Source organism: Adiantum capillus-veneris, chromosome 27 (genome assembly GCF_014529385.1).
Source record: "Adiantum capillus-veneris isolate H3 chromosome 27, ASM1452938v2, whole genome shotgun sequence".
NCBI classification, from domain to species: domain Eukaryota; kingdom Viridiplantae; phylum Streptophyta; class Polypodiopsida; order Polypodiales; family Pteridaceae; genus Adiantum; species Adiantum capillus-veneris.
In genome coordinates this window covers 86,891,022-86,916,136 of record NC_140957.1, presented here as the reverse complement: position 1 = coordinate 86,916,136, position 25,115 = coordinate 86,891,022, and the positions used below count along the sequence as shown (strand labels likewise).

At 44.9% G+C, this 25,115-nt stretch overlaps 1 protein-coding gene across 4 annotated transcripts in view; it reads left to right on the top strand.

The window, feature by feature from the left end:
- Positions 1 to 1,477: 1,477 nt before the first annotated feature.
- The window catches only part of LOC147422330 (mediator of RNA polymerase II transcription subunit 33A-like), a 138,245-nt gene continuing 114,607 nt past the window's right edge, over positions 1,478 to 25,115 (top strand). For 2 of the 4 annotated variants that reach the window (XM_086502849.1, XM_086502848.1), the window contains exon 1: positions 1,482 to 1,876. In XM_086502849.1, the coding sequence (XP_086358975.1) occupies positions 1,602 to 1,876 (275 nt within the window). In that variant the 5' untranslated portion in view covers positions 1,482 to 1,601. Of the gene's footprint in view, positions 1,877 to 25,115 lie in introns of all 4 variants that reach the window. The other 2 variants (XM_086502850.1, XM_086502851.1) reach the window with 2 other exon arrangements.

Here is a 25,115-nt window from a genome sequence, read left to right as displayed (position 1 = left end):
GTGGTGCACACAGATGTTTGGGGTCCAACCGATACTGCAAGTATACATGGTTGCAGGTATTATGTCTCTTTCATTGATGACCATACAAGGAAAGTATGGGTCTACTTCATGCGTAACAAAAGTGAAGTGTTTGGTCACTTTCAAGACTTCAAAGTCATGATTGAGAAGGAGACAGATATGCAAATCAAGACATTGAGGTCAGATGGAGGGGGAGATATTCTCGATCCCGGTCCTACCTTTAAATTTTTTTATTTTTTTTAAAATTTTTGTTTTTTGTTTTTTGGGATAAGATCGCGGTGGCCTGCGCGCGAGCACACATACACTCTACCTACCTACTTACAACTAATACACCTATTGTTACACACTAACACAATTTATTAGCTCTCACAGATCTACTTCCTACTTACTGTACTTTACATTACATAGAACTAACAACCTTAATACTAACACCTTATCACAGAGAAACCACAGTACCTTTTAAAACTTCATTAACAAAGAAATACACAGTAGCAAAAACAAAATCCTTCTTCTCAACACACACATCTTCCTTCCCTACATTTCCTCCAATTGAAATTGCATCACAAAAGAAGCACAGAGTGCCATTCAAATTTAGTGTATGGCATTTCCCCGGCAACGGTGCCAAAAATGTGCGTGTCTGTCGTACGTGTCAATGAAAGGAACCTGTCGATCCACTGTGTGCGAGCCACAAATGGCTCCAAGCACGCAACTAGCTTAAACTAGTAAGCTCAAAGATGACGATGGTTTGTCACTCACCGCTCTACACTTGCTGTCGTGGAGGATTCCTCGCCGTTGCGCCGCGCTCAACCGCTTCGTCGTCATCGTGCCGTCGTCACAATGCTCGATCGCACACACTCTCTCTCTCTCTCTCACGCATACACACGCACAAGGAGATGAAGAAGAAGAAGATGGAGATGGAGCAAGAGCACTCTTCAATTGCATAAATGAGAGAATGAGTGATTTTTAGGTTTAGTTGACTTTTATATGAGATCGTTCCATTCACACTTGGGCGCCCATGCTTAGCCAACTAATCCCTTGAATGTTCCAGTTAGAGTGCGTCTCTCATCGACGATCACTCTTACCCTTTTCCTATTGGACCGACAAGCCCAGTACCGGACTCTACCAAATAAATAATACGGCGTCCGTCTTAGGTGATAGGAATGTACGTGAGGGTTAACAGGAATTCACTTTTTTGCTCGCCGGAGGTCGAGAAGAGCTACAGCTTGGCCTCCAAGGCTAACTGGTTTAATGCTTTGCTTCCACTCATCATTGCAACTCCCGCCTTGACCTTTACACGCGTCTCCCTCTTCTTCGTTGATCCTCACGATTGCCCCTTAATGTGCTCAAGACTACAACCACGACCTACCAGTTGCATAGCTTGCCGAGTGGAGGTGGAAGTAGACCTTATGCTAAAGCTATCAACATGGCAAGAACCCCTTCGTGCACCTTTGTATACTCTCAAATAGCAGGCCAGGGCCCCTTTGTGCTAACACTCTCTCAAAATCATTTTTTCAGCACGCCATCGTGAGATTTCACCTTGTTTCAAAAAACATCCAACAACCCCCATTTCTTTTTTTTGAACAATGGACAGTCCAGAGTCGACCATGACGATGCAGAAGGTGGTGGAGATGACAAAGGCGTCGCTAGAACGAGGGGACTCACCATTGCTTTGGTCCATCGAGGTGGCCCGGTGCCTTGATAATGCCGGGCTTGAGATTCCCTCCCTCCCTTTAGCTCATGCCCTCGCTTCCTGCCTCTTCACCTGTTTCTCGTTTTCCGCCCTCTCCGCATACCTCCACCACGCCATGGCTTCTCAGCTTGTCTCATCCTTTCACGTCATTGGGCTGCTCACTCCCCGGTAAGCTCTCTCTCTCTCTCTCTCTCTCTCTCTCACACACACACACACACACACACACACACACACACATATTTTTTTTTTTGTAAATCTGCTTTGATTAATTAGAGTGGGAAACCTCAAAGCGAGGAAAATCCACGAACAGAAAGGGATACAAAAAGAGGAGCACTATGAGGCTCCGAAGGCTAAAAATAGTCAAAGTAAATCCTATAGGTATCAAGAGTAATGTCTCCAGTCTCATAGGCAAAATGCAGCGCTTGACCAAGAGTTAATCTGAAAAAGGGAAAGGGATCAACAGAAGTGCCTTGGAACATTAAGGAGTTCCTATGGTGCCAGATGGCCCACATAGTCCAAAATCTGACCCAGCTGAAGAACACCGCAAACTGAGATTGAAATGACTGGAGCACTCCAAAAAGCCAAAAGCGTCTGTGAAAAGAGCCGGAAGGAAAACGAAGCCGAAGAGCAATCGACACTTGCCGAATGAAGGCTTTGGAGTGATGACAATGCCATAGTAAGTGTGGCACCGTCTCCTCAGCTTCAAGGCATCTGGGACAGCGGGAAGATGCAATATGCCGAGCATGTAACACACTGCCACAACAGGTAGAGCTCCCACCAAGCAGCGCCACAAGAAAACACGTTCCTTCAAAGGCAGATGACTCTGCCAAATGCGAGACAATGTGTGTTGCCACCACAAGGATGATTCGGAAAGCGACCACAGTTGGTTACCCTGATGCAGAATCCATACATCAGACTGAAGGATGGCATGGATACTGCTAGCTGAGATGCATTCCAATCTAGTAGTAGCCAGATTCTAGTCAGAGAAATGAGAGTGCATATCCAAAGGAGGAATAGGTGAATGAGCAGCAAGCATCCTTTGAATCTCCCTCCAGAGAGGAGAATAGTGAAGACTCAACCGAAAGCGGGATACTGCATCAGCGAATGAAAGAACATAACCCGAGTCATCAACCACCTGATACACCCAACAGATTTCTTTTTGGGAAAGAAAATACGCTTGGCGAGGAGACCGTTGAACCAAAGTCGAGGCGAAAGCCCTGCTCCAATGGAGACTCTCTAAGCAGAGAGAGTTACCCATAGAGGATTGTTGACCATTCCAAGCACGGAGGAGCTCTACTAGCGTAATAGTACAATTCACATGCATAGACAATAGTCTATCAATCCCTTAGAGTCCATAGCCTTTCTTAACGAGTCATTGTTTGTGATGGCACCGCCTTCATATCTGACTTGGCTTCATACTCTCCCATATATGAGGGTAAGGTTTTCAACGCTTGAGGTTGACTCTCTATCGTACTGATCCCTTATCCCCCCAATATGAGCAAATATCCAAATGTGCTTGAGATCCTGCCTCAAACTCCTCAATAGGTGGAAGAAAACCATCCCTCCCCTTACTGGCTTGATTGACTCTCTGACTCAACTCTTGCACATCGATTGCTTCTTGTATTTGTCTCCAAAGCTCATCTAGGCCATCATTCTCTGTGTAGGCCTCTGGTAGCATAGGATGGAAACCGTTAGATGCTTGATGCGAAGTGACAACCTTCCAGTCAACAATTAGGGAAGAAGTAAAGGGACATCTAGGAATGTGTCCTTCAAGCTTCCCAAAAACCACGTCCCAATAAGTCGGTTTCCAATGACCAAAAGATGGGGTGACAACGTGCGTACACAAATGTGTAACCATGAGAGCCCAGGGTTGTTGCTGCTCTACCAAAACTGGCAACAACATAGCTTTCTGAGCAAGAAGATGACGTCGCAAGTCCAAAATATTTAACCCTCCAAGTCGCTTGGGAGAACACAGCTTGTCCACAGATAGAAGCCGAAGACCCTTCTTGCTAGAGGAGGTCAGCCAAAAATGCTCTAAAATATTGGACATGAGGGACTGCAAACGCAACCGAGGCGAGGATAACAAGGGCAAGTAAAACTGCACATAAGCCACAAGGATGCATTGGACAATTTGGAGACGCACATGAATTGGCCACGTGGACAGTTTCCAATAATTCAACTTGGAATGCAGACATTGGAGCACCCCATCCAATTTTTGCATAGCGGATACATTCCAACCCAGCCGATAACCCAAATGGCGAACCAGAACAGGTGGAGGAACATTTTCCCCAGGCCACAATATCTTATGCCAGTCACATTCGTTCAGAGGCAGTAGCTTGGATTTGCAAAGTTAAGTTTGAGACCTGCTGCCAATCCAAACAAGTGAAGAGTATTCAAATCTGTTGTACATCATCATAGTTATTGCGAGGCATGAACAAAGAGTCATCCGCGTAAGCCTGACCAGCAAACTGTTGTCCAGAAGGTAAAATCAGGCCATGTAGCCTACCAGTGGAAGTCAAGGAATCCAAATACATAAACAAGGGATGAGTAGCAATTGCATAAAGCAAAGCACTTAGAGGGCAGCCCTGCCTTACCGACTGTCCCAAAGGCCAAGATTCTGTGAGAAATCCATCCAGCAAGCCTGCAGAAGTGCTGTGTGCATATAAGAAAAGCACAATACGGGACAACCTAGGCCCAAAGCTCAAGTGTTGCCTGGTATCCGCAATATAATCCTAAAGAATAGTATCAAATGTCTTTTCAATGTCGACCTGCATGATCAAGACATCTTATCGAGTATATTTTGCAATTCCATTCCAATGATGACATTTGCGAGGTTATCAGTAATTTGACGTCGTGGAATGAAGCCGTATTGAGATTGATGCAAGCCTTTATGCAGAAAGCACCTGAGTCGGTTAGCAAGCATTTTTGCCATTAATTTATATACCACATGCATGAGTGTAATAGGGTGCCAATGAGAGAATTCTTCACACAATGCATCCTTAGGTATCAACTTGAGCAACCCTTCTTTCCAAGAGGAAGGCAATTCCTGATGTTCCCAAGCTGTATTCATCATGAACAACAGAGGCAACTTCAAATAATCCCAGAAAGACAAGAAAAATTCCATAGAGAGACCATCCCAACCAAGAGCTAACCATCGACCCAAATCAAGCAAGCCAGCATATAATTCGGACTCAGTGAAAACAACTTCCAAGTCTTGAGCCTGCTGCATCGAAAGAATAAGAGCAACATGCGATAGAAACATGTGACGCGCTTGGCGAGCTTCTCTCGTGGGAGAAGAAGGGGCCTCAAAAATCTTGCCATAATGAGAGTGTAGGGCTAATGCCAGCTCTTGGAAAGTGGAGGTCCACTCCCCTGACGGTAATTTAACTCTCCGTATAGCTTGAGATTGCCTGGAGTGATGCAAATGCTGGAAGAATTGTTTAGAAGCACATCCTTTATCTGCAAAAGCCTGTTGACGAGCTCGAGTCTGCCATTTGGCCAATTTCCTCTCATCATTGTGCCATAGCATAACGGGAGCAGAAAGCAACTCGGTCATTTGAGTGGCAGTAAGAGAAGAATGATTAGCCAAGTGCATTAATTTGCTACAAGCATCCTTTGCCTGATTAACTTGTTCTTTTAATCGTGACAAATAATCCCCTGTCATAATCTTGAATAACACATTGAACATGCATAACAAAGCGGAACAAGGTTATGTCCATATCAACATATATCTGGGAGATCAAAGGCGGAATGACATCCAGAATCATAGTGCGAAAAGGTTCATGCTTGAGGTAGGTATTATTGATATGTAAAGGTCTCTTCTTGGGTAGGCGGTCATCGACATCAAAAGAGCCAAAACTAAGTTTCAAGCATACGTGAAAATGATCCGAGAGACACATAGCTTAATCAGTCCTCATTTCGCATACAAAATCATCATATTGTTGCATGTGAAAAAGATACCAGCGATCCAGCCGAGCGCGATACATAGATTGAGCATTATGCTGAAAAGTGAATCCTGGATCAGTCGCATGCAAAAAGGACCACAAATCAAGCCCATTACATGTCGAAATAAATTGGTCTCATGATTGCTGTTCAATATGAAGCATGTGAGAATGGCTTGTAGTATTATCCGCAAGGTTTGGTGCATTATTAAAATTCCCGCAGAGGCATTGCAACGCCAACGATAAGAGGAGATAGCACTCCACAACCGTGCCCTATTTGCAGAAGCTGTGTATGCATATAATCCTCCAAATTCGAAAACTTTCCCATTAACAATACATTGAATGACCATCCATCTCCCAGCTGGGTCATTGAAAACCAAGGTCGGGGAGAGTTCATGTCGAACAAGTATAAGCACTCCAGAATAGCCAGCTGATCCTGCATAAGCTATCCAGTAGCCTACAAAGTAAGAAGTCTGTCCTGCAAATTGATGCTGGTTATGCTCTTGAAGAACCACAATGTCCGCTTTACATGTATGTACATATTGTCAGGTAAGCCGCCACTTGTCGTAATTGCATAACCCACGCACATTATAGGAGATGCAATTCAAAGAACTATGCATTCTATATGGTATATATAGTGGACGAGGAAACGGGAAAAAGAGGGAGAAAACTCAAGTACCAGTGCCCATCGACACATCCTCTCTAGCTGTAGGTACATGAGGAGGTGGGTCAGGACCTGGATCCAGAAGATTAAAAATAAAGGCACCTTGCAATGAAGAGGCTTCTCCTGTGACAACTCTCTCTCTTTCTCTCTCACACACACACACATTTTTATTATTATAAATCTTGTTGATTTAAATTACAAGTGGGAAACCTCAAAGCAAGGAAAACCCACCAAGCAGAAAAGATACAAAAAGTGGAGCAACATAAGGCTCCAAGGGCTAGAAACAGTCCTATAGGCATCAAGAGTGATGTCCCCAACATCATAAGCAAAATGCAACACCTGACCCAACGAAAATTTGAAGTAGGGAAACGGGTAGTCAATCGCAATGCTTTGAACATCAAAGAGTTGCGGTGGTGCCAGATGGTCCACAAAACCCAAAATCTGACCCAACCAAAGAAGACTGTAATCTGTGACTGTAGAGACCGAAGCTCCCCAAAAAGCCAGAACCGCATATGCAAAGTGGCGGAGGGAAAACGCAACTGAAGAGCAACTGGCACCTATGCCAGCTGCCGAATGAAGGATTGAGAGCAACGACAGCCCCACAATAAGTGCGGCATAGTTTCCTCAATGTAAAAAACTGTTGACATGTCAAAGCCTAAAGAATGGAGCCAACTTACAGATGACGTGGCTGCCGGAGATCAGGAACCCTAATCCTAATTTTTGCCAGATTCCTTAACTTCTGAAACCCTAACTTTGGAAACCCTAACCCTAAAACTTGCAAATCCTAATTCTGAAAACCCTAACCCTAAAACTGCAAAAACCCTAACCCTAACCCTAAGGGTAGCAGACAGATTTCCGAAATTTGCGCTGACATGATGACGTGGTAGGCTGAACGGATTTCCGCGTTTTGCGTTGGCTGATGACGTGGCAAGCTGTAAGGATTTCCGTGATTTACGCTGGCAGCTTTTTGGCTTTGCTTTTGGACCAGATGCTTTTAAGTTTGAAGGCTTTTCACTGTAATTGCTTTTTAGGCGAAGGGCCTTTAAATATGAGGCTAGGGCTCATTCTCTGGCATGCTTCCTAGCGAAGGTGCAGAGTCTGGAGTACTGGCTTGTACTGTGTTGATGCAATATAAAGAAATACCGAAAGGGGCGCCAAGGTTTGGGGCCAATACTCTCTGGGGTGGAATTCCGCCACTCCGTGTCGCGTGTCGTCTCTCTTGCAGTTCAGTTGTTATTGAAGCGCTAAAAGTCTTTCAGTCTATTCTTTTCTATTGGAGCATGGTGTCCGCCTTGTGACAGTGGTATCAGAGCATCAGGCGTGTGCTTTTCTGAAGGCATACCGATCCTACAAAAGAGCAGACAGAGCTATTGATGGAATTTTATTGGAGAGCAGACAGAGCTCTCCAACCCGGACTTATTAGCCACTCCCACCCTTACTTCATCGCGCATCGGGCGCGCTCCCGTCTTCACTACTCATGTCTTACAGGGCATAAGCCAATTAAGATCACTTGCAAGAGAAGGATCCAAGATTTGTTTGAAGTCACTGTTTTTCTCAGAAGCAGTGCCATGCAGATGTTGATGTCTACAGCTACCAAGCAGCATATTCCAAGTACTTGGCAAGCTTTCAAGGATTCTTTTTTTTGCCCGAAGTTATATGGTTTCTGACATCTTCCTTCGGAGTGCAACTTCTGGTAGAGTGGGGTATCTTGAAATACTTGCCATGGAACCCTAGCAGATTATAACTTGAAGTTTCTCGACATCTCCTAGTAGATGTCTCTTCACGAGCAAATGAACTTGGAGATCCGATGCGATTGTTATGTCTTGGGACTACCATCGCCGCCAGACAAACACTGTTTGTCCAAGAGCTGATGGACCATGTTGTGGTTGTCTACGACCTTATGGAAGGAACCTAACCCTAATTTTTTATGCAGGTTTCAGGATGGAGAGTCAGTCGACTTTTCGAGCTTGACTGATGTCGAGATTGCTTTGAAAGTTTCAAATCTGTTTGAGAACTTGTTTGGTGATTCTGTTTGGAAATTGTTTGAAATGGATGCTATCTATTTTAAACCTGTCTTGGTGCCGATTTGACATGTTTGATTCTAGTTTCAATACTGGTTTCATTGATTGGTGATTTTTACTCCTGGGTGGAGAAGTGAGAAATACTGTTTTGGTATTGTTTGAACCTCGGAACGACGCAGGCCGATGCCTGGGGAGCGTTTCGTTGTATGCTAGAAAACCTCCGAACGACGCAGGCCGATGCCAATGCCGATGCCGATGCCTGGGGAGCGTTTGGTTGTATGCTTGAACCTCCGAGCGACGCAGACTGCGGTCTGGGGAGCGTTTGGTTGTACAGTCTTCTGAGCTCATGGCCCGGATCTTTATAGGTTATTTGCAGGGGGAGTGATGAGGTAGTCCTTGAGTAGCTTCCTACCGCAGACTGTTTGTCTCGGGGGAGTGCTCAGCGGCGCTGTTTGTTGTGTTTTGTAACATGCATGTGTGAGCATTTGTGTTGCATTGTGATGTGCCAATCACTGAATCTTCCTAATTGGATGAGATTGCCTGGGTATGTAATTTTAGTGCATCAAGACACTCGTGGAAGATCAGTATGGTCTAGGTGTGATGGCTAATTTTGCTACGCCGGAATATCAAGAGTTTCGATCTGGACGAAAGGAGAAGCTAACTCCTTGATCAAAACAGCCGAAAGGAGAAGCTAACTCCTTAATAAAAAGAGCAAACTGATTGTCCCTCGGAAATTTTTGAGCTAACTTGAGTTGTTTTGCAGATATGCTGTAATCGCGGAAGATTACTCTCTTTCAAGAAGGGGAGATGCAACAAACTGCTGACGTGTCAAAGCCTAAAGAATGGAGCCAACTTACAGATGACGTGGTTGCCCGAGAGCAGAAATCCTAACCCTAATTTTTGCGAGAAACCCTAACTTCTGAAACCCTAACCCTAAAACTGCAAAAACCCTAACCCTAATCCTAAGGGCAGCAGACAGATTTCCGAAATTTGCGTTGACATGATGACGTGGCAGGCTGTACAAATTTCAGCGTTTTGCGCTGGCTGATGACATGGTAGGCTGGACGGATTTCCATGATTTACGCTGGCTGCTTTTTGGCTTTGCTTTTGGACCAGATGCTTTTAAGTTTGAAGGCTTTTCACTGTAATTGCTTTTTAGGCGAAGGGCCTTTAAATATGAGGCCAGGGCTCATTCTCTGGCATGCTTCCTAGCGAAGGTGCAGAGTCTAGGGTACTGGCTTGTACTGTGTTGATGCAATATAAAGAAATACCGAAAGGGGCGCCAAGGTTTGGGGCCAATACTCTCTGGGGTGGAATTCCACCACTCCGTGTGGCGTGTCGTCTCTCTTTCAGTTCAGTTGTTATTGAAGCGCTAAAAGTCTTTCAGTTTGTTCTTTTCTATTGGCACATGGTGCTCGCCTTGTGACACTCAGCATCATGACATCTGAGACATTGAGAAGACACAATATGCGGAGCAGGCAACAAGCTGCCAATATGTAAAACTCCAACCAAGCAGCGCCACAAGAAAATACGTTCCTTCAAAGGTAGATGATTTCGCTAGATACCAGCCAAGGTTCGCTTCCACCATAAGGCTACTTTGGAGAGGGACCACATCTGATTACCATGCCGCACAATCCATGCATCGATTGCAATAGAGCATAAACTTTGGCAACAGAAATGCGGTCCAACCTCAAGTCAGCAAGCTTCTAATCAAAAAAACGTGAATTTACATCCAAAGGAGGAACGGGGGAAAAACCAGCAAGCATTCTCTGAATCTCCCGCCAGAGAGAAGAGTAATGGTGCCCCAACCTAAAGCGAGATGCCGCATCAGGAAATGAAAGAACATGTCTAGTATCATCTACCACCTTATCATCTACCACTTGATGCACCTTGTATATTCCTTTTTGCGACAGAAAATAGGCCTGACGAGGAGAGCATTGAGCTAAAGTCAAGGAGAAAGCCTTGCTCCAATGCAAGCTCTTCGATCGAAGGGAATTGCGAAGAAGGTGTTTGCGACCATGCCATTGCATATGCGAGGTGACAACCCTCCAGTCCACAATTAGAGAAGAGGTAAAGGGGCATCTTGGAATGTGTCCTTCAAGTCGCCCAAAAATAACCTCCCAATATGTCGGCTTCCAATGACCAAAGGATGGTGTAACAATACACTCACACATATGCGACACCATAAGTGTCCAGGGTTGCTTCTGTTGCCTCAGGATTGGTAACACCATAGCTTTCCGAGCTAGAACATGAGTTCACAAATCCAAAATATTCAATCCGCCAAGGCGCTTGGGAGAACACAACTTGTCCAAAGACAAAAGTGGGAGACCTTTTTTGTAACATGAAGTGCGCTAGAAGTGGTCCAAAAAAGTAGACATGAGGGACGCAAGCGCAACCGAGACCAAGATAACAAAGGTAAGAAAAACTACACATAGGCCATGAGAATGCATTGGACAATCCTGAGACGCACATGTAGTGGCCAAGTGGACAATTTCCAATAATGCAACTTAGAATGCAGACGTTGAAGCACCCAATCCAATTTATGAGTAGCTGATACATTCCAGGCCAGCAGATAACCCAGGTGGTGAACTATTATATGCGAATGAACAATCTCCCCCTGCCATAATAGCTTATGCCAATCACACTCCTTCAAGGCAGTAACTTGGATTTGCAAAAATTGACTTTGAGGCCTGCCGCCAATCCAAACAAGTGAAGGGTTTGCATAATGAGTTCCACATCATCATAGTGATTGCGAGGCATAAACAAAGAGTCATCCGCATACGCCTGGCCAACAAAATGCTTGCCAGATGGAAGCGCGAGACCATGGAATCGACCAAAAGAAGTCAGGAAATCAAGATACACAAGTAAGGGGTGAGAAGCAGTTGCATAAAGCAAAGCATTGAGAGGGCAACCTTGTCTTACTGATCGTCCCAGGGCCCAAGGGTCTGTGAGAAAACCCTCCAACAAACCCAAAGAAGAACTATGCGCATAAAAGAAAAAGACCACGTAGGAAAGCTTGGGCCCAAAGCCCAATTGTCTCATAACCTCTACAATGAAGTCCCAAAGAACAGTATCAAAAGCTTTTTCAATGTCAACCTGCATGACCAATACATCTTGTTGAGTATATTTCGCATATTCCATGCCTATGATGATATTGGCGAGATTATTAGTAATCTGGTGACGCGGAATGAAGCCATATTGAGATTGATGTAGGCCTTCCTCTAGAAAGCCCTTGAGACGATTAACAATCCTTTTAGCCATCAATTTATATACCACAGGCATGAGCGTAATTGGTCTCCAATGAGAGAACTCTTCACATAGTGATTGCTTAGGTATCAACTTGAGGAGGCCTTCTTTCCAAGAGGAGGGTAACTGCTACTGCTCCCAGTCCGTTTTCGTCATCATCAACAGTGGCAACTTTAAATCATCCTAGAAAGACAAGAAGAACTCCACAGTAAGACCATCCCAACCAGGAGCTTTCCAACGGTCCAAATCAAGCAAGCTGGCATACAATTCCGACTCAGTAAAAGAAACCTCTAGGTCTTGGGCCTGCTATGTCGAAAGAATGGGAGTAACATGCGAAAGAAACAAGTGGCATGCTTGGAAAACTTCTCGTGTAGGAGGTAAACGAGCCTCAAAGATCTTGGCATAATGAGACTGTAGAACCTGAGCCAGCTCCGATAAAGAGGAAGACCACTCCCCCGATGGAAGTTTGATTCTCTTTTTAGCTTGGGATTTCTTAGAATGATGCAAGTGCTGGTAGAATTGCTTAGAAGTGCAACCTTTGTCTATAAGAGCTTGTTGGCGAGCTCGAGTCTACCATTTAGCCAGTTTCCTCTCATCATTATGCCGCAACAACGTGTGAGCAGATAACAACTCAGCCATCTAAGTCTCATCAAGAGAGGAGGTGCTCGCGAATTGCATCAATCTATGATAGGTATCCTTTGCCTGTGTAACTTTCCCTCTCATTTCCAACAAGTGAGACTTGCCATAATTATCACGTGACACATCCAACCCTATGTGTCCGTGGACAAGCTACAGCATGATCAGGGTTCAGTCAGTCCAATCAAGTCTAGATTTATAAGTGATCTGGCAGTCTATTCGTAGACCGTGCATGCCCAGGCACTTAGTGTAGATGCATATCCTCTGGTTGCACACAGCATGATCATCAATATTCCCATCAGAATCCATCAGATTCCATCAGGGGAATTTTCCAGTGATTTTAGCCTATTTTCCCTATTTTTGACATTTTTCACTTACTATTTTTAAGTGACTTTCCAACAAAAGTAGGCAGGGCAATTTTGAATAGTGACGGGAATCCCAAGAAAGAAGGGCTTGTCCAACCTCCCCTTGTGTCTCTTTTCACTCATTGAGAGTGGACCGTGCACTTAGCGGCCGGCCAATTGACATGAGGTGGGAAAAAGAAACCTTGGTGTGAGCAAAAGGCCGCCAAGGGGTGTGCCCACGGAAAAGAGTAGAACTCGGGTGAAGAGAAGATCCTTCTCAAACGCGATTTGCAAGCAAAAGAAAACCTCAAGAACCTCAAGAACCCAAGTTCCTTGTGCACTTAAGGACCAAAGATCATAGTGCATGGTCGTCACCCGAAGTGGAATGGATACTTCGCATATAGGTGATGAGCATGAGAGAGGCAACGAAGAATCTTCCCCATCAGGAGACTTTTTCGACCCTCCCCCTTCGCCATCTACGCCACCAAGTGTACCAAACCCTATGGAGGCAATGGTCAAGCAGATAATGGCTATGATGGACAAACAAGAAGCAAATCGCCTTGCTAAGGACCGCGAGCAAGAAGCAAATCGCCTTGCTTTAGAACGCGAGTGCGACGCACGCAAAGAAAGAAAACAACAAAGAAAGGCGAAAGAGGCAGCACGAAGCGCGGCCTTCGAGATTGAGCGTGAGGCTCAACGAGAACTACGCACTCAAGAATTGGTTCGACAAGTACTTGCCTCGAAGACCGACCACCCAAAGATCGTGGGAGTCCCTTAAGTGGTGCAAGCCACGATGTGGATTCCAACCATTCAGTCTCAGAGAAGTTGACTTTCAGTAAGTATGATGGTAAGATGGATGCTACGGTTATTCATTCTTGGTTGTATCAATTTAATGCTTATTTTGTGACAACTAAGAAGACAAGAAATAGCAAAGTTTTGACGGTAGCTGTGTACCTTGCCGGTGATGCCATTAATTGGTACCATGCATGGCAAGAGGCACAATTAGCTGCGCACCTAGAGGAAGCCGACGAATTCACGCCCCTTTCCTTCAATTGGGCTGATTTCCAAGACAAGCTCAAGGCGCGGTTTATGCCACCTCAGTACCTCGCACGATTGGTGCGCTCTCAAGCAAAATGGTATGCCGGTCATGTCTTTTTCTAATTGTGTTTTGCAGCTACGCACTCAATTACGAAAATCGGATGATGAGCGCAAAGAGGCGTTTCTCTTTGGATTGGACGAGTATATTAAGTACGATGTCGAGGTGCTCGATCCAATCGATCTCAACAAGGCGGTAGCAATTGCTCTCGCACAGGAGATGAAGCACAACAAGGGAAAGCCTAAGGAGAACAAGACTTCCACAAGTACCTAGCAGACTTCTCAGAACCCTCAAAACGGTAAGAACGGTAAGGTTGGTAAGAATGGTAACTCTTCTAACCAATCTTCCAACAGTCTCTCAGAAAAGAATTCTTTCAATGAACCTTAGGGTAAGGCTAACACAATTGCTAAACCTAAGCTTACTCCAGATGCAAAGGTAGCACAAGGAATTGTAGGAGGATACATCACGTCGGAAGAGCAAAGCACTTATTCTAAGGAAGGTCATTGTTTTCATTGTCACATCAAGGGTCACATAAAAAGAACATGTCCTAAGCTTGAATCGAATGAATTTAAAGAATCCACAGAACCCACTTGCTCTGTCAATGCAATTAATGATAACACGAGTGTGCCCCAAGTTTCTCATGACCCTCCCATTGATGATTCTCTCATTAAATGTTATGGTCGTACGTCGGGGCAGCGTTTTGTCATATTGTTTGACCCAGGTAGTATGCATGATGTGATCAGTCCCTCTCTTGTTGAGAGAGCTCGCTTTGAAGTTAGTCCGAGATCTCCTATCGAGGTCTCGGACTTTGTTCCCGGTATCAACGCACTCCTCACGGAGGAGTGCCTTGATGTGTTGTTTGCAATTCGACAAGCTGCCTTCACTAGAAGATTTGTTGTTTCTCCTCTCTTAGGATGTGATATGATTTTGGGCATTCGATGGTTTGCTAATAATAACGCTCTCATTGATTTTGAGGCTAACACTTTCACTCTCAATGCCAAAAGTGATTCTCCCATTGTCATTCGTAGAGAGGACATTGTTCATTCTCCATCTCTCATTGCTAATATGCAGGACAAGATTGAACGGATTCATGAGAAGGACACTCTCTCAGTCTCTTCTTCTCCAAAGCATGACACTCATGATTTGCATGATTGTGAGGAGCATGATGATTTGAATGCCAATGATAAGCATGATGATTTGGATGATAAAGACAAGCATGATGATTTGCATGATCAAGATGTGATTTCTCACAAGCATGATAAGTTGCATGAAGATGATGTGATTGTTCACAAGGATGATGTGTTAGTGGATGCTTTTTCTAGCGAAACTAACCTCGTTGTAGATTCGATCAATCACGAAGAAGGATCGATCTTGGCTCTCGAGCCTAGGTCCAAAGAACCCTCACAAGAAGTATTATGTGTTCGCATGATTGATACGCACACATTGTTCGAGTGTTTCATTCGTGATCGTTTCCTGTATTTTCGTCAGCATCGTTACGTGATCCCTTTTCCTAGGCATGATATATTGTACGTTGAGCACGTTTCACTCATGAATGAGCACGAATGTATGCGGATTTTTCATAAAAAGCTGAAAAGTATGCATTCAAGGAAGCCACATTCTATGTCTCTTCCTTGGCACGACACATTCGTAGAAAGAGCACATGAAAGTATGAGCACCAAGCATGGGCATTTTTGTTGTGAATTACCACAGTTGATTGCTCTAGATCATAAGAGAAAGATTCGATCTCATTGTTTGCGTGTGTGTGGTGAACGGTTTGACACTCTGTCTCTTTGTTCATCTACATTGCATGCACAGTCTTTGAGGAAGCCAAGATTTTTTCCACTTACTTTACATTTAATGGGTATGTTCATGGGTTTGTGTTGGAAATGGTTTCAGGAATTTTCAGCCATGGAGATTCTTGAAGAAGAAAGAAGTATGACTCTCGATGAAGTTGAAGCATCGAAGGAACCCCAAAAGACTTTGTATCGCTTTCGACGTGGCCCAAAGAAGAAGACTTTGCAAACCTTTATGAAGTTCAAGTACTGCATGACCCACACATCAGAGTGGACCGGCGAAGAGTCCCTTCCAGGATTCCGGATGCTATTGGCAATCTCCCTTGACGCCATACAGTTCAGTATCAGTACCTCACTTTGAAAAGGAGGGGATGTCACGTGACACATCCAACCCTACGTGTCCGTGGACAAGCTACATCATGATCAGGGTTTAGTCAGTCCAGTCAAGTCTAGATTTAGAAGTGATCTGACACTTTTGTAAGTCTATTCGTAGACCGTGCATACCGAGGCACTTAGTGTAGATGCATATCCTCTGGTTGCACACAGCATGATCATCGGTATTCCCATTAGAATCCATCAGATTCCATCAGGGGAATTTTCGAGTGATTTTAGCCTATTTTCCCTATTTTTGACATTCTTCACTTATTATTTTTAAGTGACTTTCCAACAAAAGTAGGTAGGGCAATTTTGCTAAGAAAACATATAAGCAAACCAAAGCTAGCACTCTTTGGCAGATGAGCAAGGAGCACAACAGGCCCTCAGGCAGCAGGTACCCCTTCTCAACAAGACATCTCCAAATTCCTGCCGAGCCCAGAATCCCCCTAAGCCTAGCGTTTTTGGTTTTCATCATCGCCATCAACCATAGCCGGCGTTTGCAGATTTCCTTCATCGCCAGACACTCCCCTCACTTGGCGTTTTCAGCATTGCTTGATCGCCACAGACATTCTACAGCCTAGCGTTTCCAGATCGCCCTCAAGCATACCCAGATCCTCGGCGTTTTTACTAACGCTACAAGAGCAGGCCAGCGTTTTCATTTTCAGCCTATAGCAGTGAATTTGCAGCAGCGTTTTCAGCCTTGAAGACAACAGCAGATTCAGCCCTAGCCATTTGAAGAAGAACCTCATTTTCAGCCCTCAAAAACGTAGCCAAATAGTCATTTTCAGCCACCGAAATCAGTCCTAGATTTTCAGCCATAGCGTTTTTATGGACAATTGATAGAAGACCGTAGATTTCAGCCCTTAAGTTGTCGTCGTCATCCCCATAGTCGTCACCGACATAGTCCCAGGTTGCATAAGTCCATTGCATCGTCATTGTACCACTTTGTGCAATCATAAGTAGACCACTCTCGCCGATGAGAGTGGGGCCTTCGGAGGAGGGTTTTACAGCGTCTCTGGCGTTGTATCTCTCTTCTCTCTCTATCTCTCAGTCTCATACACTTGCACGCACAGTGTCCATTCACTTTGTTTGTGGTCATAGCATTCTCTCATTAAGAACGGAAGGCTCTACCTTCCATAAGAACAAAAGGAACCTTGAGCACAGTTCAGAGCACTCATCTTGAGCAAAGCGCAAACATTCATTCCGCTGCACCTAACAATAATCGTGGACGATACTTTGAACGCGCATAACAAATCGAAACCAAGCTGTGTCCATATCAAGGAGCATCTGGGATGACAAAGGGGGAATGACGTCATGAATCAATGCGAAACTGAGCATGCTTAAGATAAGCATTGTTCACATGTAAAAGTTGCTTCTTGGGTAGGGAGTCATTGACAACAAAGGAGCCAAAATGTAGCTTCAAGCATACAGGAGCATGATCCGAAAGACCAAGCGTATAATCAATCCTCGTATCACAAACAAAGTCATCCTACTGTTGCATATTGAAAAGATACCAGGGGTCTAGTCGAGCATGATACGTAGATCAATGTCACGTGACACATCTCAACCCTATGTGTCCGTGGACAAGCTACACCACAACAGGGTTCAGTCAGTCACGTCAAGTTAGATTAGCAGTGATCTGGCACTTTTGTGAGTCTATTCGTAGACCGTGCATGCCCAGTCACTTAGCTTAGATGCATATCCTCTGGTTGCACACAGCATGATCATTGGAATTCCCATCAGAATCCATTAGCATCAGTTAGGGGAATTTTCTAGTGCATTTAGCCTATTTTCCTATTTATTGGGATTTTCACTTATTATTTTTAAGTGACTTTCCTACAAAAGTAGGTAGGGCAATTTTGCTAAGTTAATATATAAGCAAACCCAAGTTAGCACTTTCTGGCAGAAGAGGCAGCAAGAGCACCTTGCTCAACAGGCAACTTCTCAGCAAGACCAACCCCCGCGACTACTCTGGCGTTTTCTCCATAGAAGACCTAGCGTTTTTGTATCAGATAAGCCTTGGCGATTTGTGCACAGCAGATCAGCCCCGGCGTCATCACGACACAGCAGATCAGCCTAGTGTTTTTGCATTTGCAGAACCCCGGCGACAAAAGGACCAATTTCAGCCCCTGGCGTTTTTGGATTTCAGCAGCAAATTAAGACCGGCATCATTCACCTAAAGTGGAGTAGATTCAGCCCGTAAAGACCATCAGTTTTCAGCCCTAAGAAACCTCATTTTTCAGCCAAGAAAACGCAGCCAAAACAGTCATTTTCAGCCACCGAAACAGTCCCGAAATTCAGCGATTAGAAGATCTCAGATTTCAGCCATCGTCGTCATCGTCATCGTCGTCGTCATCGGCATAGACCAAGTTGCATCACTCCATTGCATACGCATTGTACACCTTTGTGCAATCAAAGTAGACCACTCTCGCCGACGAGAGTGGGGCCTTCGGAGGAGGGTTTTACAACCTCTCGAGTGTCGTATCTCTTCTCTCTCCTTCTCTCGGTCTCATTCATTTGCACGCACAATATCCACTCACTTTGTTCGTGACCATAGCACTCTACAAGACAGAAAGCTCTCTCCTTCCATAAGAACTAAAAGGAACCTTGAGCAATAAAGATCACTAATCTTGAGAAAATACAACATTCATTCTGCTGCACCTAACAATCGAGCATTATGCTGAAATGTGAAGCCCGGATCATGCGCATGCAAAAGAGGCGACAAATCCAATGCTTGACAATCGAGCATAATGTGGTCCCATGATTGACGTTCCACATGAAGCATGTGAGAGTGACTAGTTGTGTTATCCGCAAGACTGGGTGCATTCTTAAAATCCCCACAAAGAAATGCATTTGAATGCCAACGATATGAGGAAAGAGCATTCCAGAGTCGTGCCCTATCAGCAGAAGCCCTGAAAGCATACATGCCGCCAAATTCAAAGCATTCCCCATTAACAATACATTGAACAACCATCCATATTCCATCTGGGTCATTGAAAGCAAAAGTCAGGAGTCGCTCATGTCTAACAAGCATAAGCACTCCAGAGAAACCTGCAGACCCTGTGTAGGCAATCCAATAACACGCAAAGTAAGAAGCTTGACCGGGAAAATATGCTGGTTATGGTCTTGAAGAACTACAATGTCTGCCTTGCATGTATGTACATAGTGCCAGGTAAGCCACCGCTGCTTGTGATTGCATAAACCACGCACACTATAAGAGATGCAGTGCAAATGACTGCATTTTGTATAGCATATACAATGAGCGATGAGCTAAGGAAAAGGAGACCTAGGTCGGAGTGCCCATAGACACATCCTCATTGATTGTAGATACATGAGAAGACGTAACACAACCCGGTCCAGGCGGATTCAATAGAGTACCGCCCTGCGATGCAGGGACCTCCCCTGTCACCGCTTCCTTGCAGGAGCGGACAACCTTATCCCATGCCTCAGCCAAAGAAGAGTTGTCATTGCAAGGAAGCTTTTTCTGAACAACATTTTTCAAGGGGGGCACATAATTGCGAGAGGATGCCAGGGGGCGGGCTTTAATAGATTTCTTAGGCACCATCAAGCCTGAGAGGATGAAGCATGTTCTTTCCCTGCCTCTTTTGCATTCAGAGAAGCAAAAAGTGTGTTTGATTGAGATTGCTTCGCTTTGCCTTTATTCACCCCAAGTGTTGAAGTACCTTTTGGCCGACCCTCAAAAGAGGCTTTTAGAGGCAGAGGAGGTTGAGGGGGACGGACAACTGAAGGAGGTGGTTGCAAATTCTGTTCCGGACATTCAGATTGTATATGACCAAATTTGCCACAACGAAAACAAGAGTTAGCAAATTTACCCCATTTAAGCTTGAAAGGGCGCTTCCGGCCACCGGATCCCCAGAATCAACCGCAATGCCTGCTGGAGTGGGGATATCCGTGTCCCACAAGATGCAGAAACGAACGATTGGTATTCGCCTCCAGCTTAGGAGGACAAATGACCTTACCCAGCTGAGCAACCAACAAGGGAAGAAAGTTACGCCAAGTGTAGTGAAAATCCACCACCTCAACGAGAGGAGACATTTGAAGAAATGCATCTCGAGCATCCATGTCTGTGAGTAGCACCTCATATATTAGGTGCAGGGGAATGAATGTTGTATTTTCTCAAGATTAGTGATCTTTATTGCTCAAGGTTCCTTTTAGTTCTTAGGGAAGGAGAGAGCCTTCCGTCTTGTAGAGTGCTGTGATCACGACAAAGTGGGTGGATATTGTGCGTGCAAGTGAATGAGACTGAGAGAAGGAGAGAGAAGAGATACGACACCCGAGAGTTTGTAAAACCCTCCTCCGAAGGCCCCACTCTCATCGGTGAGAGTGGCCTACTTTGATTGCACAAAGGTGTACAGTGTTTTGATGAGCCTAGATTGGACAAGTCGTGGACCTTGAAAATGCAATGGACTGATGCAACTTGGACTATGTCATGACGACGACGGTGGTGACGACGATGACTCGATGGATGAAATCTGTAGTCTTCTATCTGCTGTTTTTCGGGACTGTTTCGGTGGCTGAAAATGACTGTTTTGGCTGCGTTTTGATGGCTGAAAATGGGGGAGCGTCTGCAACCAACTTGGGGTGAATCTGCCACTATATCCTAGGGCTGGAAACGCTGTAGATCTTAGGCAGTTTGGCTGAAAATGCACTAACGCTGGCTGATGCAGTCTCTTGCCAAAAACGCTGGCTGTGGGAGGTCAAAAACGCTAATAGGCTGCTGTAGAAAAACGCCAGCAAGGCTGATTTGAAAACGCTAGCAAATGGGGACTTCTGGCGATGCTGGGGATCTGCTATGGCTGGGATGCTGAGGTGATGGCGATGGCGTGCAGTGGAAGGGAAACGCCAGACAGGGGTGTAGATGCAAAAACGCCAGGGATGGTTTGAGGGGGTACTGCTGAGAAGTTGCCTGTTGAGCGGGAAGCTCCTGTTGCCTCTTCTGCCAGAAAGTGCTAACTTGGGTTTGCTTTTATATTAACTTAGCAAAATTGCCCTACCTACTTTTGTTGGAAAGTCACTTAAAATAATAAGTGAAAATAACCAAAAATAGGAAAACAGGCTAAATGCACTGGAAAATTTCCCTAACTGTTGCTAATGGATTCTAATGGGAATTCTGATGATCATGCTGTGTGCAACCGGAGGATATGCATCTATGCTAAGTGATTGGGCATGCACGGTCTACGAATAGACTCACAAAAGTGCCAGATCACTGCTAATCTAGACTTGATTGAACTCACTGAACCTTGCTATGGTGTAGCTTGTCCACGGACACATAGGGTTGGGATGTGTCACGTGACATCATAAAACCCTATTGCACCAAACTAAACTCCTCGGACTGCTTGGCTCTTCAACAGAGAATCAACCCACTGGCTCACATCCTGAGCAATAGGCATTTTGCCCGGGAAGAAGAGAATCACCGCATTAAGAGCATATTGAGCAACAGGATCCATGAGCTCTTGGACAAAAATACGCACTTCCATGCCAAGAGTAGGCCCTTCCCATACTCGGCGTGCATCCTCGAAATCCTCATGAAGACAATCTTTGATAAGAGATAAAGCATCCATAGCCAAATTCTTTGAAGCTTTCCGACGCTTGTAGATACACTGATCACCCAAATCCATTCGAACGAGAAACCACACACTCACACACTCACACGTTTAAAAAAAAATAAATTTAGGAGACCCGAAAACGAGAGAACAAAAAAACCCTTGCTCTTGTGTAAAAACTTTATGAAGAAGCACTGCTGCATACACTTCCTCGAAAAGCCTTCCTAAAGCACAAGATTCTAATTTCCCCCCCCCCCCCTTGTACACACTTAATGCAAAACGACCTGCTACACACACACACACACACACACACACACACACACACACACACACACACACACCCCTCTCTCACAAACTGAAAGACGGGTCGCCTGCATGCGAGAGCACTATAGAGCCACTGACGCGCTACGTAGAGCCTGCGTAGGGTAGATTTTGCGCAGGTAGGTTCGTGCGACAGACAAGCGGCAGAAGGGTTCGCCACACACCCGTACACCACTAGACACCCAACACACACAACACTACTGCTCACCTGCACACACATCAGACACTCACACCCGCAACACACACACACACACAGATCCTCTCTCTCTCTCTTTCTCTCTCTCTCTCTCACACACACACACACACACACACACACACACACACACACTTTTTTTTGTAATGTTAGATTGAATTACAAGTGGGAGACCTCAGTACGAGGAAAACCCATAGAAAGTATTACAAGCTGTAACTTTGAAACAGTCAAAGTAGAGCTGGTAATGGCTAATAGGGAGCTCATCCAAGTCATAGGCAACTTGAAGAGATTGTCTAAGAGATATCTTGAAGAAAGAAACATATTCCACTTGAATCTGCTGAAACATGAGGGAATTCCGTGCTTTCTGCATTGTCCATAGTACCCAGAATCTAACCAAGCCGAAAAAGTATGCATACGGCTGAAGCAAAGGCAAAAGCACTCCAAAGATCCAAAAAAATTTACAAAATTGTGATCCAGGGAAACGCGAGCGAAGAGCTGAAGAGATGCTATCCACAAACTGTCGCGTACAAGAACAGGACCACAGAGGATGTGATATATTCTCAATGCCTGCACCACAGCGAACGCATATCGAAGAGGCCAATCTCCTAGAGCGCAGTAATTTGCCAGTGGGGAGAACCCCAACAATACATCTCCACATAAACAATCGCTCCTTGAGAGGTAGCTTATCATGCCACATTTTCATAATTTACTCCGCCACCAAGTAACACTCTTATTCATATTTCATACCTTGTTACAGTGTTCTTGGACCTAGGAGGACGATTGCAAATGAGAGTACACTTTCTTTGCTAATATCGAACCAAGCGAAGAACCATCATAGAGCCAATCACAAATTCGATTGTCTTCAACTAGCGACGAGATGGGAGATACAGAATCGACCAACTCCTTAATAATGTCCCACATGCGTTTGTAGTGTAACCCAAGTCCAAAGGTATAAGTAGCCTGTCTTTTCAGCGTCTATGATGTCTGCTCTCCTGTCAATACCTTTGTGGGAGAGAAAGTAGGCGTGTCTAGGAGAGCGTTGAACAAGAGTGAGCAGAAACTCTAGTCCAATGCAAACTCTCCAGTCGAAGTGAATTTCCACAGACATCATCTCTACCATTCCACAACAATTCTGTCGTGATCACCTTCCAATCCTCCACTAGACTGGAAGCAAAGGGACATCCCGGAATTGTAGCTTCAACTTTACCGAAAACCACATCCCAATCCGACAGCTACCAATGGCCGAAGGTTGGCGTAGAAACCGCATGAGAGCACAAAAATGCAAGCATCTGCGTCCAAGGCTGTTTTTGCTCAACCAACACCAACAACAAAGTAGCCTTCCTTGTTGTAACATGAGAACACAAATGAAGGATATTCAGACCACCACAACGTTTTGGAGTACAGAGCTTATCCATCGCAAGAAATCGCAAGCCTTTTTTGTGAGAGGAAGTGGATCAAATGTGCTCCTGAATCCGAGACATGAAATCTCGAAGACGACGGGGTGGCCAATGCAACAATTGTAAGATGTAGCGGAAGTGAATGTTGAACTTTGCTCAAGATGAGTGCTCTGAACTGTGCTCAAGGTTCCTTTTACTTACGGAAGGGAGAGCCTTCCGTTCCTTTAGTGAGAGAGTGCAAATGATCACAAACAAAGTAGTTAACACTGTGAATGAAGGTTCATGAGAGTGAGAGATAGAGAGAAGAGAAAACAACACCAGAATGTTGTCAAACCCTCCTCCGAAGGCCCCACTCTCTTTGGCGAGAGCGGACTACTTATGATTGCACAAATCTCTACAATGCTTGGACTTGCCGACGATGTCGACGACGACGAGACGGGCTGAGATCTGAAAATGCTAAGGGCTGAAATCTGCAAATCTTTATCTGCTGAATTTTGACTCTATGTCGGTGACAATGTCGATGACGACGATGCTATGATGACACGCTGAAAATGCAGATGCTGAAATCCGCGTTTTCTGGGCTGAAATTGCAAACTACGCTGGATCGGACCGTGCGGCGAGGATCTGCTGCGGGAAGGTGAGATCTGCGAGGTTCGGGGGTTCTACTGCGGAGTCTTACTGCTGAAAACTGAAAACGCTGGTCTTCTTGTTGTCTTGTCGCGACGGAACTTGCAAAAACGTTTGCTGTTATGTTGCTCGAAATGCTAGGCTGATTTGGTGTCATGCGGGAAGAATCTGCAAACTCTAGGGCTAATCTGCTGTATCCTGCTGTCGCCATGCTGCTGCAATTGCAAAACACTGGGTTGATCTGCAAATTGAAGGAAACGCTGGCTGGTCTTGGTGCAAAACGTTAGGTCTTGCTGCTGATGCAAAAACGCTAGGCCTGTTGGGGTCCTGTTGAGAAGGTGTCTGTTGAACTGAGTTCCTATTGCCTCTTCTGCCCGAAAGTGCTAGCGCCAAGTTTCTATATATACAAACTTAGTAAATTTGCCCTACCTAGTTCTCAACAAAAGTCACTTAAAAATAATAAGTGAAAAATGTCAAAAATAGGGAAAATAGGTTTAATGCACTGGAAAATGATCCTGATGGAATTTGACGAGAATGCTGATGATCATGCTGTGTGCAACCAGAGGATATGCATCTAATCTAAGTGTCTGGACATGCACGGTCTGCGAACAGACTCACAAAAGTGCCAGATCACTTCCTATTCTAGACTGACTTGACTGAACTGAACCCTGGTCATGCTGTAGCTTGTCCATGGACACATAGGGTTGGATGTGTCACGTGACATCCCCTCCTTTTCAAAGTGAGGTACTAGTACCAAACTGTATGGCGTCGAGGGAGATCGCCAACAGGGTCTTGAATCCTAGAAAGGATTCTTCGTCGGCCCACTCTGATGTGTGGGTCGTGCGACTTGAACTTCATAAAGGTCTACAACGCTTGCTTCTTTGGGCCACGCCGAGAGTGACACAAAGTCTTCTGTGGCTCCTTTAATGCTTCAACTTCGTCTATAGTCATGGGTCTACCTTCTTCAAGAATCTCCCAGGGTGAAAATTCTTGAAACCACTTCCAACACAAAAACATGAACATACCCATTCCATGTAAAGTGACTGGAAAAGCTCTTGTCTTCTCTAAAGACTGTGCATGCATTTTAGATGAACATAGAGACGGAGTGCCAAACCGTTCATCAAACACATGCAAACAATGAGATCGAATCTTTTCTTTCTGATCTAAATCAATCAACTGTGGCAAATCA